This window comes from Diadema antillarum, unplaced genomic scaffold (assembly GCF_040938485.1).
Source record: "Diadema antillarum isolate AM-2024a unplaced genomic scaffold, OU_Dant_1.0 seq00000124_RagTag, whole genome shotgun sequence".
In the NCBI taxonomy this organism is placed as follows: domain Eukaryota; kingdom Metazoa; phylum Echinodermata; class Echinoidea; order Diadematoida; family Diadematidae; genus Diadema; species Diadema antillarum.
The window spans coordinates 2,795,034-2,816,580 of record NW_027271204.1 but is presented as its reverse complement, the minus strand read 5'-3'; the positions used below and the strand labels follow the sequence as shown (position 1 = coordinate 2,816,580).

General features: G+C 42.2%; 1 protein-coding gene and 1 pseudogene across 1 annotated transcript; both read right to left on the bottom strand.

Moving 5' to 3' along the window:
• Positions 1-1,925: 1,925 nt before the first annotated feature.
• On the bottom strand, positions 1,926-7,241 carry LOC139727261 (nephrocystin-4-like). Its single transcript, XM_071638218.1, is given in 8 exon segments — positions 1,926-2,000; positions 2,002-2,019; positions 2,720-2,838; positions 3,632-3,740; positions 5,083-5,254; positions 5,835-5,920; positions 6,463-6,533; positions 7,111-7,241. Coding segments are annotated over 8 exon segments (654 nt in total). The 5' UTR covers positions 7,115-7,241.
• A 2,973-nt stretch (positions 7,242-10,214) lies between these two features.
• LOC139727262 (nephrocystin-4-like) overlaps positions 10,215-21,547 on the bottom strand; it is a 78,983-nt pseudogene continuing 67,650 nt past the window's right edge.

Below are 21,547 nucleotides of genomic sequence, written 5' to 3'. Positions count from 1 at the left end.
TACCTTTGACCACATATAATGTGCTGTTACAGATATCTTTAAATGCATACATTGTAGTAACCAACTTGATAGTTCTCGCCAAACTCAAAAATGATAAAAGGAGAATACGATTTCCGAAGTACAGCTTATCAACAATGTTGAATATCAAGGTGTGAATACAAAATAACTTTGTCTCCCAAGGTGCATATATTGTAGTTACTGATCTCACAGGCAGCTGAAAAGACTGCTACAAGCATCAAGGCAGCATGTAAGAGTTCATACATGTATATTCATTTTGGCAATGCTGATTTACATTTGAGTTCCCCTCTCATCAAGCTTCTTGCAAAGTAGATCACTAAAATGCTTCCTCCAACAACATGCTGGCAGTTCTCACTGAGGTTTTCAAGGTGATTGATTGCAATAGAAGGTTTCAATATGTGAGTTATATAAAACATATAAGGGCCATTCTCATTGGACTTGAAAACCCATGAAGTTAGGGCAAATGTCACCTAGCAACTGTACCAAATTCCACTGGAATTTTTGCACCAAAAAAAAAAAGTTTCGAGTTACAAAAATTCGGAGGGCGATTCGTGATGAGAATGTACGTAGGAGAAAAATCACAAATCTACTCATGTGACTTCTGCATCTGCTCTTCCTTTAGCACACGTCAAACGGATAAACTGGGCATACACAGTTCTTCCCAAAACATTTTTCGGTTGAGCTAACATCGCATTTTTTTTTTTTTTTTGAGCAATGAGGATATGCAGTGCAGAACATTGTGAGCTTTTACATCATGATTTTCTTGAAATAAGAATGGCCCTTTTGTGTTTTTGATGATGGGGATGGGGGTGGATTCAAAGGTCGCACATCTTAGGACTGTCATGAGTAGATGGCCGTCACTTGGAAAGTCTCCTCATTCTTGTCATCCTCGTTGTTGATGAAGATGAGGATCTCAGCGTTGCCAGCCTGGTGGTTGGGGGCGAAGCGGAGACCAAGGGGGTGTGTCTCACCCCCTCCAATCTGGAAGAAAGGATGGTGGTGTGTGCGGGTGTAGGAAAGAGAGAACAGCCATGAAGATTCAAAGTGAGACTGATAAGTAAGTTATGGGTCTAAATATGTCACCCATTTTTAAACAACTATGATATGTTTTGAGAAGAGCTGAAAGAAAAAAGATCCACAAGCATTCATTGGCCCAGATCTTTCAAAAACATTTCTCTTTGCTATTGAAATCATGTTTCCAATACCCATGTCATACAATGCAAATACATTATGCCAATGATCATGCTTTGCGGCATGTTTACAAAATACTTCCTATTAAGGGTTTGTAACGTTTTGATGAGTTGATATTAGAAGTTTTACCACAATTATATCCAGTTTCTCCAGGTGTTCTCACGTTTGGAAAGCTTTCATCTCGCTAAATCTCATATTATTTCACCTTATTTTTAGAACACTTAATGATGGCAGCCCTGAACTGTGGTATATTGTTACACACACGACAAAGTGACCTTGGTAATAATTGAAGAAGCATACATTAAAACAAGGAATGTTCGCGTGCATTCTAATTTTGCGTGAGCCAAGATTCGCGAAATTATAAGGCACGCAAAGGCTCTTGTCTACACTATATGTATTGAATGCAAGAGGCACATTTCATGCAGTGAAAAAGGCTGTCTGCTCTAATTCGCGAAAATTTCATGCCGCTAAAATATCACGTTTTACAGTAATCATGCCCTGAAACCTGAATATTCAAGAGGAAGTTTTTGAGCAGAGATAGCAAACAAATCTACATATGATTCAGAAAACACATTTTGAGAAGTTGAACAAGAGAACTGAAAATAAATGACATTGTTTTATGATTCTGCAATCTTATACTTAATAGTTTAGCTCATTTATGAACCTTAGCATTTGTCCCCCCCCCCCCCATCAAATCACAGCTCCTCCACCCACCTCTATTCTCGTCTCTTTGAACTGAAGCAGGTCGTCACGGTTACATCTGATGAAGAACACTTTCTTCTGGGGATACCGATTGGTGTAGCTGATCCTCTGCAAAATGTCAGTCACAAAAATTAGAAAGAAAATGTATTGCAGATTTGAAAATAAATTCAATTGCAGCATACTACTCAACAAATAAAAACACAAACACCTACATGATTATAAAACCTATGTCTTTTTTTCTTTCTCTTTAATAAGGTACAATCACTCCATATATCAAATTGAATAATCAAAGAAAATTACCACTAGGCACAACTTTATATGCTGTGTATATGCTACAATCTTGGAAAGGACAAAATGTAAAACTTTTGCTCATTCCACAATAGGGAATGCAACAAGAGCAAACAGAAAATTCATTCAATGTCTGCGATAATGCAAGCACTTCGGATGAATTCAGAAAAAAAATTTGCCAAGGTTTTACAGATGTCATAAAATGGACCAATCTAACAGCAGCAAATGACATGTCACAGCTAAAACAAAAATCATAAGTGCCTTCATTGCTACTGAAGAAGAGGTTAAATTCCTTTGAATTATGCTAATTATGGCATTCTTTAAAAGAAAGGGTGGCACAGAATGCTACTTTACCAGTGCCCAGCTATAGAAACCATCACCTGAAAGGCATATTTAAGAATATAGAATGCAAGGGCCATCACATTCTCAAGTCTGAAAAGTCTGTCTAACAATGGTGAAAGTAAATGAACAGCAAACCACCTGTTGCAGCTGAATGAATGATTCAAATGATAAAGTTTACCTTATTTGACCCCTTGCCTCCACCAACGGGCAGCTGAAGCTCAAAGGACTTGGTGATGTAGGGAGCTCTACAGATGACCGATACTAGCCATGACCGCACCAGGACGTGGTACTCAATGTCTAATTGGACAAAGCCTACAGGTCAAGGAAGGACCTTTCATACTATGAATCAACATTACTTGAATGCTGTATTCTTACCATATAACTATATCAGAGAGTCTGTCAGTATGTAGGACATTGCAGGAGAGACTTTTCATTTTTTAAACTAGAAATAGTGAAAAACAGCACTTTTAACTATCTCATCAGCATGATTCTATTTTAATTATCATTATAGTGTAGCTGTTTTAGATATTGCTCTTAGTACATGTCTAGTGTATGGATGGCTGCTCTGAATGAGATAAGAATAGATGACCACCTGCTACACATTGGACTTGGTCAACACATCCCAGAAATTCCTGGGTACTGTACATTCCTGGGCCATCATAAGTTACAAGTACCTTGACACCTTTACACATTGTGTGTCAAAAAGGAGTGTTATGCCGAAAGACATAACATTGTAAGCTGAAGCTTACGCCCACTAACTTAGTCTCATATCCACCTCTTCACTACTATACCAGGATAAATATAAAAAGATAAGTCTCGATCGAGCATTACCTTCAACAGGCAATAGAAATAATTTTGCATTCCAAATTTGTTGGAATATTTCCCTTTCCCCTGAAAAAGAGAACAGAAAAAAAAATCTTGTAACAGAATTTTGTGTAATTTTTTTTTTCAAATCTTGTAATGGCTTTGAAACCTAAAACATTAAGAACATCAAAAATACAGACAACTATTTGAATCTGCACACCATTACCAATATTGTAAAAAAAAAAAGAGAAAAAAACTTATGAATCTTATGTAAAGGTAAGGATACCAACAACATTGATGAACATGAACTTGTTTCCTTTCAAGCGAGGGCGCACTCCCAGATTGAGTTCGTGGACAGAGTTTGCAAGGAGCATGAACGGTTCACCAGGAGCAACCTAGCAATACAAGGAAAAAATACAAAACTTCATCAAGAATTATGACATTAATGTATAACTTATTTATCAGTTTGAAAATTGTACATACACTTACATGACAGAATTGACAGCAGATGGTGATTACTTGATGGTGACTTCTGACAAGAGGATAGATATTGCTAAGAACTAAGAGGCAAGATTGCTTGATAACTTAGCACATTATACAGGGATACCAGTTAGAATGAAGGAGAGGGCCTCAAATACAATGTACAGCGTACATCTACACAAAAGTACTTTGTACACAATAGGACCTAAACTTTGATATTATTAGGGCATGAATTCAGGACTTTTGCCTGAAATGGCACAACTCAAGGGTCCTGGTTTTTACAGAAAGGTTACTTTAGCAGCTGCAGTTTGGTGAAAAGCAGTCAGCTGTGAGCACTCATACCCCATTTGCTATGGAAAACTGGTGGATCCTGTACAAAGTCTATAAAGCTTTAAGAGAGTCTGGCAGACAGGTTAAGTCTTTGTTGTGGTATGTGCAACGACTCTAATGAACCACTGTTGGTAAGCTTTCGTATGAAATATGGCCCGTGGGAGTGTCTACCAGCATGGGAGTGTCTACCAGCATGGTACCTACATGTACAACGTACACGCATTAACATTACTGACTGCAAGTTGACGCAAACTTATTTTTGGCTCAAGACTTGGGTGGGAAAGGGCTGGTGTGGTGGGGTGGGAGGTGAAGCCCTGGGCCTCGTAAGTTTTGCATATGGTGGTGTTGGTGGTTGTGGTGGGGGCCGAAGAGCAGGGAAGAGAGAGGGGTTGGGTCTGATATTTACATGTATTTTAGCAGGATGCAAAGTGCAATACTACACCATGAAAATAGGCAAAGAAGGGGGTGGGGGTGGGTGGGCAGGCTTTGACCTCAATGACATCAGAGAAAAACATCATAACAGAAAATCAAACCTGGTGGGTGGAGTTAGGGGGATTGGGAAGGGGTGTGGGGGGGGGGGGGGGAGAGGGTAGAGGCCCAGGGGTGTGGTCACAGTCTAATGTTTATCTCCCCAGGTTAGATGTACAACATTAAACCAGGTGTGTGGGGTTAAGGGATTGGGAATATGTGGAGGGCACAAAGGTGTGATTAGGGTTTAATTTTGATCTCCCTCAGTTTGGAGGTATACCATCAAACCAAGTGGGTGGGGTTTAAGGGTTGGGGAATGTGGAAAAGGGAGAAAGGTGTGGCCTGCATCTTAACCTTGATTTCCCTGGGTTTGGAGGTTCAATATCAAACCAAACGGGTAGGGTTTAGGGTTTGGGGAATACAGGGATAATGGAGAGGGGTGCGGTTTTGGCTCTTAACCTTGATCTCGCCGGGATGGGAGGTGAAGCACTGGACATGACGGGTGGAGCTGGACCCCTTCAGCACCAGGGTGATGTGGGCCGTCTGACCCTCCACGCACGTCACATCAACCCGCTGGAGGGTGTGGATGTAGAACTCCCAGGTTTGGAGGGGACGGGACAAGTACTGGCTCCTGTAAGTGGAAGACAACACAGGACGATGGAGATGCAGGTCATGCAATTTGCATTGATGTAACTCAGTCAACACTGGTGACAATGAGTACTACATTCAGAAGCACTACCAACTGTAATATGTTGTGAACCATAATATTGCAAACCAACTACAGGACAAATCACAGCAACTATAAGGCACTAGACCTTGATCTTTGTTGAACAATTTAAACAGCACTTCATCATAATTCCTAGACTTCAATTTTCAAAGACTGGTATCAGTGAATTGAGACACTAGTATTCAATGCCTGGTAGCATCAATGGCGCTCAGATATGAGTTGAGGATGAACAAGTTGTTGTGGGTTGCAGTTGAAGTGTGTTGAAGATTGTACAGTTCACGTTACACACTCATATAAGCAGAAAGGATAAATTTAATGGACAAATATGAAGAGTAAGTCTATATCTTGGCAAGATCTTTATTGTACAACCAAATAAGCCTGCTGTTTGACATGGCTCACATATGTACATTAGTGTAGTTCTGTCAAGTGGCATAACCTTGCAATATTTCTAACACTGTAGCATCACAACACAAGGCATGCTTACGAGTAAATGAGGATGAAAAACTTCTTAACAGAGGGCGAGGCTCCACAGGCAGCTTTCAGGAAGATTTCATTAGGCTCTCCTGGTATCTGAAGAAAAAAAAAAGTATCAAACATGTTCAACCATGTTTTTTTTCTTTTTTCAGGATGCTTCAACAGCTTCAGTGTGTGATTTATTGATCTTTAAAGTAGGCTGAAAGTCTGGAATGAAATCATAAATCTTTCTGCCCCTCAATCATCTGGCAAACTTGTTGAGAAACCTAATCCTTTTGCAACATTTCACTTTATACAAATGAATAAAAACATAACCCTAGTCTTGTATTTTCTAATCAGACATAACACCACAGAAGATCTTACACTAAGAGAGAGAGAGAGAAAAAGAACTTTATTTTATTCCTCAGCTTAATCTATGTGTTCAAGTGCTATATACTTCTTTTATGGGCTGCTAAATTTAGCTCTGATGGCAGAGCAAATCATTTATCACTTATTCTTGGAATGACCATGAATTCACATGGAATGATGGATTATTAGCCTTAACTTTCAATTTGCATTATCTGTCATCGCCCATACAATACATGATTGATTGCACAGCATGGTATTATTAAACATCATCAGGTATATCAAGTACTTACAGTATTTTTTGTCTCACAGATAACATTGTCGTCACTGCACTTCACAAATATTCTGTCAATGGCCATGGGACCTGGGTTGAATTATGCACAAATGAATGGATAATACATTAAATATGATCACAAAATATCAATCAAATTTTTATTAATTGGTGTGTTTGCTGACAGGATATTGACTAATTGAGCATCAGAGTTGAGTCATGGCAATTCTAATGCATGTATGAAGCAGGGCCGGCAGAGTGTTTTCAAAAGTGGGGGGTGGGGGCCCACTTCCAGGTTTCATGAGCTAACAAGCAAAAAAAAAAAGAAAAGAAAGTCTTCAGCGCAAAAACATAACCTTACCGTGCTCACACTTCAAGATCTATATCTATTCCGGGTTAAAAAAAAAATGGGGGGGGGGGCCCAAAGTGATGACACCTTATATATTCCTTTGTACGGTGCACAAAAAAGTGTTTTAGGTCCACTAAACTGTATTATCATGCATCTTATTTGTACCAGTACAAGAACGTGTGCATGTTGCGTACATGTCAGGATGGAATTTAATATTTTTTACGTTGTAATTTGCAAATAGCACATGATTTGCTAAATTCACAAAAACAAAACCCTTACAAAATACAGTATTTGCGTATGAAGTAAATAGCAAATGTGTACCCATGATTGAGCTGAAGGCAGGGAGGCGAATGGACTTTCGACAGAAGGAGTGCTCTGGCTGCTGGAGGCGGAAAGTCTGGTCAATGATGTGGGGCTGAGGGTCAACATTGAGGGACAGCACAGCTATAGCCTTGTTGTCTTGGGTCTTGAAGTACACCTAGACAGAGAACAGAGAAGACAAATAAACATACATACAAGGTAGAATTGAAAGAATAAGAAATTACACTATTCATTTTTATCCATGTATTGGCACTTTGGTTCATTTTGTTTAATACAGTAACATATCAACTCTTAACGTGCCATGGTCGCCAAACGGCGACCTTAGTCCTGACGTGCCATAGTCGCCGAACGGTGACTAAGAAGAGCGCAAAAAACATTGGTCATTTAAGTTATTGTTGTACCATAATGTGTTACACCAGGAAACTGCCACTGATATGTACTGGTAGTTGATTAGCATAGCCATTGTTTCCACTAGAAATATGAGTATACTTACATAGGAAAATTTTGAGTAAATACATGATTTTTCGGCTAGATGTATTTTTTTCGCGTTGGGAAAATCCGCAGAGAGCGAACCCTCTGCAAGCTGTGTATAGATCAAAATTCTTATTGATAAACCACGCATGTGTATGCTACTGAATTTGCGTGTGTTGTCTATGCGTTTCCACTTGTATTGTTCTGCTTGGGTGCTCTCCTGTGGGAGTGGCTTTCATTTTGTCCCTCAAAGAGGGTCAAGCTTTTGTTCGTCAGTCAAGTTTTTCATCCTTTTGTCTTGGTGAACTTCACTAATCATCCCCATGCTAGCATATACAAAAGAAGAACACGCTTTTGTTCTTGTCTATGCACACGTACAATGGACGGAAAGTAGACCTGTAAACCAAGGAACTGCGCGAGCACAAACCCCTCGTGGACAAAGGCCTGCCGATTTCAATAGAGTACGCCCGCCCGTAGTATATAGAGACAAAAGAAGGATTAGTAGGTGCTTGCTTCTCAAGTGGAAAAAGACACTCTTCCAGGACCCGGGATTTACTTTAGTTTCAAATACAGGATCTGGGATTAAAGGACTCAGATTTGGGAATGAATTACCAAGGAAGAAAAAGAAATTGAAAAGACAAATTGAACTGCCAATATCTTTGGAATTATACAACTCTAGAAGACAAATTTGTCATCATTTGAAAGAGGAAACGTAGCTCTAAAACTTTCTCACAGAGTCAAGGGAGCATTCTATTGAAGAAAAGTCACGACTGACTCTTTCTTTCCATACTACACAAAAATGTATGATAATTTTTTACTGATATCGATTTTTTTCTGCAATATTTCAGGTTCAGATAGATATTACAGCAAACTGACTACATGACACCAAAGAACAATCATTTCTTGATATTTGTTGTGTAGAACTCAATTCAAAACAGTCAATAGTTTCAAAGATATGGCAGTTTTAAATTACATTGTCAATCCAGTTTGTAAACTTTCTGGCGTTGGGTAAAAACGTCTGGCACGTTAGGGGTTTTGGGTCTGGCACATTAAGAGTTAAGTTACATAACGTGAAATCAAGAATCTTTCACATACATACAATATCTGTATGGACAGACAAACAGATATGCATATAGATAGATAAGATCAATGTAGGAGCCATAGTGGTTTAGTGGATAAGACCACAGGCTCTCAGTAATGAGGTCCCTGGTTCAAGTCCCCTGGCAGCAGTGCATATGCCCTTTCAGAGGCAAGGTATTTTATATTCCTTGTCTAGTTCATCTGAGGGTGCCTACATATGTCAGTCCCATGAAAATTTTAACTCATAAGCATTTATTCCTTACTGGCAAAGTGAAAAATGTTCACACATTATTTTTACACAAAAGTCTGTCATTTTGAACTCAAAATGTACTTTCACTAAACTCTGATTTCACTGGTATTAAAGTTAGCATACTGTACATATTGCAGTCCATCTCCCAATTACTTTAAACACACAAGGATTTTTATATTGTGGTTTCAGCTGACTTTGTCCTAGGCCTACAGAGAAAGTGCCCATCTGGTTGTAAGCACTTGAATAAATTGTGTAAGATGCTATGGGATAGAATAAGACAGAACACAAGGCCACAGGACCCCCATGAAAGAGGATAATACACAGCAAGTCTCTGGCTTCTGATGGTTAACTCCTTGGTGCTATTTATTTCATTTCTTTCCTTGCCTAGAGAGGCATAGGCCGATGTGGGACTTACCTTGACAAGTTGTGACTCCAGAGCTGAATCAACCTTGTTGTCTCTACCACGAAGATGGAATTGCGATCGAGGACCAACATATGGTGTCTAATGAGATGATAAAGGTGAAGTATCAGTATTGGTCAGTAATTTAAAATCAATAAAAATAAGATAAATGTGAATGATTGCAAATATCTAATTGATGGCAACTATGTTACGAGCATAGAAGCTGTCATCTCTCCATTCAATTGTTTTGTTCAATTTCGTTCTTCATGTCTTCAAAACTACCATCACCATCGTCATCATCATCAACAAAGACAAAAAAAAAAATCCAACAAAAACACACAACTATCATTAAAAATACTCCACTCTGACTGGTAATGCAAACAATTTCTTACTATCTCTTATACCTAAATCAGAATCATTGAGTTTAACTTATTACATCCAACTTATAATATTCATCTTTGTAATCATTTGTTTTTTCATTACAGTGTAAGCAGGAACTGCTCTAATGAATATAGCTGATATTATATCCTTCTGTTATCATTATCACTATCACTGTCAGCTTTATCATCATTATCATCATTATTATCATTAATGTTATCACCATCAGCAGCAGCAGCATCATTATCAGCATCATCACTGTCATGAGCATCACTGGCATCTTAATCATCAACATCATAATTGCCATCATCATCATTATCAACAGCATCAATATCAGCATCATCATCATCATCAGCAGCAGCAGCAGCAGCATCAATATCATCATCATCGTCATCATCATCGTCATCAGCAGCAGCAGCATCAATATCATCATCATCGTCATCATCATCGTCATCATCATCATCATCATCATCATCAATGGCACAAGTATTTTTCTGCTGAATAACCATGGCAACTCACATTGGACGTCACAGTGTGGTCTGCCTTGAAGCTCTGAAACTTAAATGGGATGTTGACCTCCTCCTTGGGTCTGAGGAAGACCTTCAACCCTGGCACCTCCCCCTTGGTTGGGGCTCCTCCCTCCTGCCTTTGACTGCCATCAAACAGACCCTCCTCAATGGGTGTGTTGAAAGTCTCAAAGACAGCCTTGAAATGCCTCCACTCTTTGGTGTCAGTGATCACGCTACACAAAATAAATCATTAACACTTTGAGTGCTGAGTGGCACAAAAACCCATAGCATTGTACACACTGTCCAAAGTCCCTGACACAGTACTTAGTGGTAAAAGAAATATACCTCTATCCAACAATGCATAAATCAATGAACATCATAGTCACCCAAAGGGGTATATAAAACACTCATATCACATACTGTATACACTGTATCACAGTTATAATGATCAAAATACACTTTCACAAACTGCCATCAAAATATAAATTTGAAAAGTACACATTCAACGTCAACATTTATAAACTGCCTGATTAAGAATAAAAAATATCAGATTCTGTGATTAACTCACTACCTCTATGACTTGGCAATTCTCAAGGAATCAGTGGATACATGGCACATCCACTTTTTGTATGTAATAGGTCAAATATAAAGCTCAAGGTGGATAGTGCATTTTGACCCCTGCTGGTCAGTGCAACACAGGGACAATCTTACCTTGATTTTGGAAAAGCACAGAACATTGAACTACCCCCACCCCCTCCCCAGAAAAACAAAACAAAACAAAACAACACAACACAAAAGAAAAGAAAAGAAAAGAAAAGAAAAGAAAAGAAAAGAAAAGAAAAGAAAAGAAAAGAAAAGAAAAGAAAAGAAAAGAAAAGAAAAGAAAAGAAAAGAAAAGAAAAGAAAAGAAAAGAAAAGAAAATTAACCAACCAACCAACCAATCAAATATCAACCAATCAACCCCCAAAATACCTCCAAACAACAACAACAACAAAGAATCATATAAAATCACCCACATTACTATATAGATGGGGAGACTCAGGGTGAAAGTATCATTAATTGTCTTACCTCAGATCTGGGTGTTCCCACTGGATTGAGATGGTGTGTGAGGCATTGTACGGATTCTTGAGGACGAACTCAAAGAACTCGGCTCTTCCAAAGGATGGATTGATGGTGTGCTCCGTGGTAATGACTGACTGCAGCATGTTGAGAATCCCCTCCTTTTTGGATCTCTCTCTGCGTAGGAATGAAATATCAACATTAACTAGAACCGGAATTTGTCAACACTGACAAATTAGGTGATCCGATCTGTTCGGAAATCAACTGTTTGAGTCTCCTGATCCAAATAGGCATGACCATACCGGTTTCATCAGTGTTTAGTGGACATTGGCCGTGTGATGTTTGGATTCTCATTTACAAAAGGAAGTCAGATCTGCCATCTATGGTACAGAATTACGTGTACACTAACGAAGATACAGAATGAAGTATATTTGACCTTTGACCCCACTTTCCACGGACAAGATGACATCTGAGCAAAAAGTGGTTATTTTGTGAAATGATCCTTGAAACATGGTCTTTACGTGTACAAAATATGGGAAAGAAAGAACATGTACTCACCAAGATACAGGATGATACATTTATGACCTTTGACCCTAATTTACATACCCAAGATGGCGTCCGATCAAGTAGTTGTTATTTTATGAAATAATGTACGTGACATGACCTAAACATGTGCAAAATATGGTGGTGATAGGGTATGTTTTTCGTGAGTTATTGCAAAGAAAATTGCAAAAAGAAAGGAATATGAAAATACATCGAAGATAAGCTTTAATTTTAACCAAGTTTTTGGACGTGATCCCGACAACGTATGAAAAATTGAAGGGCACATTAACGATAGCCCAAAGTCTCAGCTACAACATATCAAAATCTTGGAGAAATTCACCGAAGCATAAGTGCTCGATAAGAATAGTAATGTCAATTTTCATTTCCATAAAAACTGCACTCCCATAGAGATTACACGTAAACTGGTCAAATTTGACAAGGTTACTTTCAATCCATTTTTACGAGGTGATGCCGTCATCCAATTAACTTTATGTTTATATATTTATGAAAGAACATTTCATAAGCTACGACATATTGAAATTTGGGTGAAAATTGGCAAAGGATAAGTGAGATACGCTTGAGTGAACTTGAAATTTGATGACGTCATTTTGAAAATTTACTTTTTTTACTTTATTAAGAAATTTGATATCTTTTAATCATTTTGTCAGCATAGCCAACCCATGAAATAACATGTACAACTCATCAGCTTTCAGAATATGTCAAGAAAATTGGGGGTCATTGTCCATCCTGACGAGTAAAATCCGATTTAAAATTGGCGGTTTTTTGGCATACTTGCACTGTGTATCCCCATTGACGCACGCGCGGAATTTTGAATTTGACGGGCCCGTATGACGTCATATTGAGTCGGATCGACTTGAAACTTGGTAGAAATATTCCTTGACATTTTGGACATCCGATCCGTGTAAAAAAACGGGAAATTTCTATTGCATATGAGCTGTGTGTGCGAATATGTGCGCGCGCGTACGCGTCCGTCCAATTTTTTCAATTTTTCAAAAAATGCTCCAAATGGTCTGAAACGTGTGCAAAAAAATTTTGAGCTCGATTTGAGCATACAAATATTTCAACGCGTGCGTACGCGCGCGTTTTTAGATAAATATGAATTTTGACAATATGAGTAGGATTCGCTTGACTTAAAATATATGTGACGTAAATTTCATTGAAGAATTCTATTCTGTTAATGAGATATGGATGAAAATGTGTTTTCATATAATGACGTCATAGTGACGTCACGGTCGACTGATCACTATGATTTTATAAAATTTTTCGTCTTTGGGACATGATACATATATGGTATGAGTTTGAAATTGATACTGTGATAACTTTCTGAGTACGTAGATACACAACTTTTGTCCAGAAATAAAGAAAGAAGAAGAAGAAGAAGAAGAACAAAGAATCCGTACAGATACAGAAGGTGATCCGAGAGGATACTCGGATCACCTAATGATCACAATGACAGTAATCATGATGAAACTAATATTTACCATCAATTAATAATTGTTACATTAATAACGAGGTTATTTTAAATTGACTTCAAATTAAACAATGCAATATTAGCAGAGTTTGAGCTGCAAATTGTGCCTTTGCATCAACAAATATACAAATATTTGCAATGCAGCCATGTGAGAAACTAAATGTAATAATGAATACAAAAATGCATTTGACCATCTGAAGCCATTTTTCACATTCTGGCAATTTTCACTGCAGAAGTAAGAACATGTTTGTTTGGTTTGTTTGTTTTTAATTTTGCTTTTCTTCTCAGAATAAGTTACAAAATGTGCTAGCAGCTGTTGGATGCCAAGTAAGTATTTTCATGACCCATGATAAAAGCTTATAACTAGCACAGGTATTGGGTTTTTACATATAAACTGCCAATCTGAATTATCAGCTTGATCACAGGACAGGCAAGATTAAAGTTTTTGTCTCTAAAATCAATTATCAATTGATCAAATGGATTATACATAAATATTGATTACATCATCATCATCATCATCATCACCATCACCATCACCAACACCACCACCACCACCATCATCACCACCACCACTATCATCATCATCATCATCGTCATCATCACCATCATCAACGTCATCGTCATCATCATCGTCATCATCGTCATCATCATCATCATCATCAGCCTTTCAAGCATTATTCTCAGCTGGCATCCTCTTCATCATCACACTCATGGCCTGACACAATGGAGTACAGCCCACTCATAATCAAACACTACTGAAGCTCACCTGTAAAGCTCTATGGTTTTCAGGTCTCTCATTCTTTGAACCTTCTCTTCTTTCTTCACCTTTGTTTAAAGCAGAAGAGAGAAAAAAAAAAACAGGATTGGAAAAACAAACATCAATGTATTATTGCTCTGTATGCATAAGGGAAGGAGAGGCCTAACTTTGGCAATCTTACAGCCAGATATTAAATAACAACTGTATTACGGTGCATTTTTTTTTTCTTATTAAACACAAACAAAATGTGATTCCTTTCACAGAATACACTAACGAATATAATCCATCATGACAGAAATTACCACACTTTCAAAAATAAAATAACAGTGAATTTAGAAAATAATCCTCCCTTTCTCCCAGCAATTTTTAGGGATGCATTTTAAACACACAAACACATACAAACATCTGTTCAAGAACTGAAGTATGCCAATCTTATGTTGATTCCCACACATTACTGAATCAACATTGTATGCTGATTTTCATGTGCCTACTTAATAATCCAACTCATTGAATCACAAGTTCTAACATCATTACTACATCACAAACTGAAGGAAAACAGCTCTGAGAGAAATTCTTCTTTACAGATATTCTTGTGCATAGGGAATTGCAGCTACTTCATCCAGTGTATTCAAACAAGTATAGTACGCATAATTATAGGTAATTGTGTGTCAACCGAAAATACGACACACACAAAACTGAAAAGAAGCAGGGTGAAGGTAGACCCCCCATCACTCACAAGGAGGGTGTTGGCGAGTCCGTTCTCACGCCCCTCCTGCTGGCGCACTGCCTCCATACGGGCCAGCTTGCGCTGCTTGACGTGGTCGCCTTCCCGGTTGGACTCCTTGAGGACTGCCGTGGTCTTGTCACGCCGCGAGAAGAGTACCGTGGCCAGCTCCTGGTCCGCCTCTGCCATGTGGGAGGCCAGGAAGCTACGCTTCTGCTTCAGGTTGGCAAGACTGGCACCTGACATCAAAATAGAGAGGATTTAAATGGAGTATGACTAATCTACTTAATGAAAAGAAATTTACATTGAGACATATCTGTGGATAGATATAAAAGGTAGATTGAGTGGTGGAAAGGATTACGAGAACTGACTGATTATAAAACCGTTGAGGACGAGTCCTGAGTATACTTGGACACGTGTCTATGGGAAATGCATGTTGTAGCATAATCAGTCTGTCCTCAACAGGTTAAGTAAGCCACTGAAGATGGTTAGCTGGAGAAAAATAAAATAAAGAATGGTAGCTTGGTACACAGATAAAAATTGGTTTTATAATACAAGATTGCATACACAAGTATATTAACATATGGTTGAAATAGGTAAGAATACATTTTCCATTTCATTATATTTTGCTGAAAATATACACACATACAAATGGTACAGTCAACCTCGCATACATCTTGTAAGTCAAAAAATAGGGTAGGTCGAAGAAACATTTACCAGGACAGCTATGAATATATGCATGTGTTTATTCTATTACGTGAAGTCAGAATTCAAAGATAGATTTTCTCTTGTCCCTTTGGATTCAATTCATGGCAGGTTGACTGTACTGTAATTAGAAATCATATCCATAGTTTACAGAAAGTAACTGTATCGTACTTGGTTACATGACATTAGCTCCTGCGACAATTGCTCTAGTCTTATTTTCTCCAAGGACTTGAGGTTAGGGTTAGAGTTGTGATTGGGTTTTAGGATTGGTTTGAGTGAGGATCAGGATTAGGGTAAGAGTTTTGTGTGGGAGTAGGTTTTATGTTTGGCTTTTTATGCAGATCTAATGGGAGCAATTGCCACGAGCTCAAATATCATGGAACCATACATATACAATTTATATAAATATATTGTTGTAGGAGCATATGTCATGGAACTGTCCGACTTACTTGTCTGTTTGGTCCCAGCGTGAAGGCTGCCCCCAAGGAAGGCTCCACTGCCATCCTCCTGCACGATGATCTTGGTGTCCTGGAGGGGCAGGGTGGCTGCTTTCACCAGCTTCGCGTCCACCTGGTGGCCCACGTTGGCCAGTCGCAGGTGCAGGCGCCCTCGCGTGACGTTCTTGGAGCCCACAGGGCGGATGCTTCCACCTCGTTGCTGTGTGAGGCAGAATCAAGAGTGTGATTGGACATCAATGGCTTGCTTAGAAGTGAACAAGTGTAATATTTTATGGTATCTTCTACTGTACATACATGTAGATGACTGTACAACACAATTGATTCTAGAGCATCTGTATGAGTTAGTGAAATTTATGAATGGGAAAGTGCTGCTTTCTTTATCCCTTCCATGAACAATGAATTTTGCTTCACAGCATAAAATTCCTCTCAAGCATTGTCCTTTACATTATGCTATCAAGTCTAACTTAGGCTATGAATGAATATGCCTTGTGCCTATTTACACACTCTAAACCTATGAAATATACACTATGCTTTCAGGATGAAGTGAAGAAATAATTATGGCCTGTGTTCTTTAATCACATACTCTACAGCATGAACCATGTACAGTGGAAACTTCATTAGAAAGAGGAGTGACATAAAAGCAAAACCATCTTCTAACAAGGTTTGTTTGCAGGTCCCAATTCTTTATGGTTCTCTCTTTTCGTACCATAATGTACTGTGAAAAAAGGAAATTTCACGGTGTTGAAGTTTTCATGCATTTCACGCAACCAGAAGCTAGTGTGGAAATAAAAGCAAGCAAATATTTTTACATGTCTTATGTTCCAGTAGTTAGCGTCCCGATTCCGCAGAATAAAAAACACATGAAATTCATCTTACCAAGCCTAGCACGAAAAATTACTCACGCCAAAATATCCACTTTTACAGAAGTGAGAAGCCTCTGATACAACAATGGAATTGTCATGATCTTTAGGTCCTCTTTATAAGAAATTCCCCTACGCTATGCTTTTTGGGGAGGTGAAAGAATGGACTTCTCTCTCTCTCTATCCATCCACTACCACTGAGCAGTTGACACTGAATACTCACCAGGTCTCCAGTCAGAACGTAATCCTCGTCACTGTGTTCTGTTGTCATGATATCCACCTCATGGGTCACCTGCACGGCCTCTCGCCCCGCCCGTAGCAGTTGCTGTAACATTAAATAATAAAAAGTAAATCAATTTCCTGTTGTGCACTTTATTGTATTCATTGAGTCCTTGTTCTCTGCAACTAGTGGAGCCAATCCTACTGAGACTGTTCAGGCAGAGCATTTCTAAGATATTAATGATTCAAGACTGAATTTAGTCTGTACTTATACCCAATCACTCAAAAACAATATTACTCACTTTATGACATAAGCAATATCATTGAAATCCCATACTACTTCCTGCACTTAGATTTTATGTTTGCTGTATTGATTACAACTCTACGATCAATCACAACAACACGGTACTTGAACAAGCAATACAGGCCATAGCTTTACTTCAAGCCATATTAAAGAATTCACAGACAGGGAAGATCACATTTAAGATCCAGTTTGCTTGTATCTTTAGATTAGCTTGCTTTTCATTCTGTTTTTCGTTGCTGCTGCTCCTTTTTTTTTTCTACACAACAATATTCTGGAGTCAGATTTCATGCGAATACATGTACCAATGGTGTCACAATCGGAGAACTGCATAATAAGTTTTAGCAATGCCTACCTTGAGGTCGACAGCAGTTGAGCCAAGGAGCAGGAGAGAATCTCCGTCCCAGGTGTCTATGTGGAATGTCTGCTTCTCAAGGTAATGCAGGAATAGCCCTGCCTCTCCCGGTTTGAGGAATGACGGGTCTACATTGTAGCGCACCTAGGGAGCATGAGAATGACAGAAAATGAGGAAACATGAGGATCAGGCGTGATCCTCTTATCTACGAGGTACATCGACCACCTATCTGTTATAGTATGCTATTATCCCGATAATTGCCCTAACATCGAACAAAGAAACTTTTACACAGTAAGCCTACCTTACACCGCCCGTGTCCCCCAGGCCGCACGCACGTCCGCCCGTACGCACGTAACCAGTCACCCGCCATGACTCTTCCTCCAGTTCCACACAACCAGGTCACCCGCAAACGGGACACACAGTCAAGTCGCGCCGCGAGGCGAGGGGAAGGAGGGGGGGACACAGATAGGTGGTCGATGTACCTCGTAGATAAGAGGATCACGCCTGATCCTCATGATCTACATCAGTACATCTGACCACCTATCTGTTATAGTATGCTAGACCGACACGGACTAACAAGGGAGGCTTGGCTGTAAGGCGGTGTAATCAACGGGACTTCGCCGCTGACAAAAGGGCAGCCCTAGAGAAGGAGGGCACAGCAGCGGGAACGTCCCGCAGATAGAAAGAAATGAAAGAATTGGGAGAACGCCAATAGGCTGCTCTTTGGATCTCCTCAACCGACACTCCTGCGAATAAGGCCCAGGAGGCGCTGATCCCGCGAGTGTCATGAGCGCGAGGCGCTACCCCCGGGGAGAGAGCCTCTGAGCCAGCCGCTTTGATAGCGGCAACAATCCACTTCGATATGGTGTCTTTAGAGGCAGCAGAGAAGGGCTCCTTAGTCACTACAAAGAGTTGATCCCCGGAGCGTCGGTCCTTGGTACGGGCGCAGTAATATTTCAGGGCCCGTACCGGACACCAGACTTTGTCCTCTGCGACAGAGGAATGAGCGGCCAGAGGTTGGATGAAGATCTCAACCGGACTGGAGGCTGCTGTCTGATTTTTGGCCACATACGAAGGGCTAGGGATTAGCCTCACACCAGCCCGTTCCCACCGTATGTGGCCCTGCAGGGTAGACAAAGCATGCAGCGCACTACGGCGCTGCCCAGATGCGATAGCCAAGAGAAAAACCGTTTTGATGGTTAAATCCCTAAGGGAGGCTTCGGCCAAGGGTTCGAAAGGCGACCTGGCAAGCGCCTCTAGCACACGGGGAAGGCTCCAGGAAGGGAGCAATCTCCTCGTCGGGGGGCGTTCCAAGAAAAAGGCGCGAAGTAAGCCTGAGAGGGCGGGGGCAGTGGATATAGTGGACCCATCCTCGAAGCCAGTATGCACTGCCGCGATGGCGGAGCGATACCCCCTAATGGTAGAGATGGTTAAGCCTCTGTCAAAGAGGGAAACCAAAAAGTCCGCCACATCTCTTAGAGGGGCTGAACGGGGATCCACCCCGTGAGATTGGCACCAGGAATAGTATCCAGCCAAACGGGAATTGTAAGCCTCCCGGGTGGATTCTCTCCGGCTGCGGGCAACGAGTGAAGCAACTCGTTCTGACAAGCCCGCCTGAGTACCGGATTCCCTGATAAGGGCCAGGCAATCAGGTGGAGAGAGGTCGGTCGGGGATGTAGAGCTCCCGACACCGGCTGCGCTATTAGATCTGGGCGAGCTGGAAGGAGCCTTGGGCTCCCCACCAGTAGGTTTGTGAGCTCTAGGAACCAAGACCTCCTTGGCCACCAGGGGGCTATAAGGAGGATGGTAGCCTGGTCCCGCCTGATCTTGCGCAGGACGCGGGGAATGAGGGGGAAGGGTGGGAACGCATAGCCTCTGAATCCCTTCCACTGGAAGGAGAAGGCGTCCAGCCGCCAGGCTGCGGGGTCCTGCACTCTCGTGCAGTACCTGGGTAGCTGAGCATTCAGCTCCGAGGCGAAGAGATCCACCTCCAGTGGTGGCATCTGATTCACCAGTCGGCTCATGATATGCGGGTCGAGTCTCCACTCGGAGGGGAGGACCCGGCCTCGGGACAGGAAGTCCGCAATGAGGTTGTCCCTGCCCGGTATATACGAGGCCATGGGAAAAATCCCCCTGCGCCTGCACCATCTCCACAGTGTGGCAGCGAGGGCATTCAAGCGTGGGGAATGCGTGCCGCCCTGCTTGTTGATGTATGCCGCCACTGTGACATTGTCTGTGCGGATCAACACAGTCTGGTTTTGGAGTAGAGGTAAGAAGTGGTGGAGGCTCAGGATAACCGCTTGAAACTCCAGCACATTGATGTGGGGGAGGGTAGCCGAAAGGCACCAGTCCCCATAGGCATGGAGCCCCTGACAGTGACCGCCCCAACCCTTGTGGGATGCATCGGTAGTCACTGTGAGCGAGGGATGGGGGGGCTGCAGAGGGCTGCCCCTGCTCAGAAACTCCGGGCAACACCATCGCCTGAATAACAGGCGGGTGGCCGGGGGCAGGGGAACCATTTTCGTCAAGGGGTCCCGAGACGGATGGAAATGACTGAGCAGATGGATCTGCAGGGGGCGCATGTGCAGTCGACAGTCCGGCAGCACATCGACCAGGCTCGCCAGATATCCTAGGAACTGAAGGAAGGATCTGGCAGGGACTCGTCGCTGCCGTCTGAAACGGCGGGCGGCGGATATGATCGTAGACACCCGAGCTGGGCTGGGGCGCGCCAGCTGACGGGGGATGTCTATCACTGCACCCAGGAAGGTTGGGCGTTGTGTGGGCACGAGCTCCGACTTCTCCCAATTTATGAGAAACCCGAGAGACTGTACTGTTCTCAGCAGAAATGACAACTGGTGAGAGAGCAGGGTCTGGGAGCTGGCTGCTAACAGCCAATCGTCGAGGTAGCAAAATATCCTCAGACCCTGTTGCCTGAGGAAGGCTGCTACACACGCGACGAGCCTGGTGAATAGGCGTGGTGCGGGTTTCAGGCCGAAAGGCAGGGCGCGGAAGCGGAACACGTTCCCCTCGAAGGAGAAACCCAGCAGGTCCCTGGATGCTGGTGCTATCGGGACGTGGAGGTAAGCATCCTTGAGATCTATGGACACTGTCCAATCTCCCGGTCTGAGGCAAGGGAGTATGGACGCCAATGTCTCCATTCGAAAATGTTCCGTACGGATGTGCCTGTTTATTCTCTTGAGGTTGAGAATGAGGCGAAAGCTCCCCGAGCGCTTGGGAACCAGAAAGGTAGGGGAAAGGGATAACCGCAGGTGGTCGCGGATCCGTTCCACTGCCCCCTTCGCTAAGAGGGCGGCGATCTCGGCCGCCATGCCTCTGTGTCTGAGGGGAGGCAAGCGAGGGGGGGAAAGACGGATGACGCCTCCGGGTAAGGGAGTGGCGAGCTCGATGGAGAAGCCACCGCCTACAACGGAGAGCACGAAGGCGTCGTCCGTAATGGCCGCCCAGGCCGGCTGGAAGGCCTGAAGGCGGCCGCCCACCCCGGCTGGGGGGGCCTGAAGCGCTCGGGGCAAGGAGTCAAAAGCCGCCGCGGCCCCTGGCGGCCGGGCGGGTTGATCCTCGCTGTCTGTCTCTACCCCTGTGACTGCGGCGCCCGCGGCCGGAGCGGCGGGGCGGCTTAGGGGGAGGCAAGGTGACCGTTACGCGGGGGGGTCCCGCCGAGGGGCGAGCGGCCCCGCGGGGTCGGGGGGCTCGTGGTTGGACGGATCTGAGCTGCGTGGCCAATTCACGGGCCTGTTGGCACCTAGCTAACTCATCCCTGATCCAAGGGGCAAACTGACCTGAGAACAGAAAGGGGCCCTCGCAGGGCATGTCAGCGGTCAGCTGAACCCGCTGTCTAGCTGAAAAACCCAGTGCTT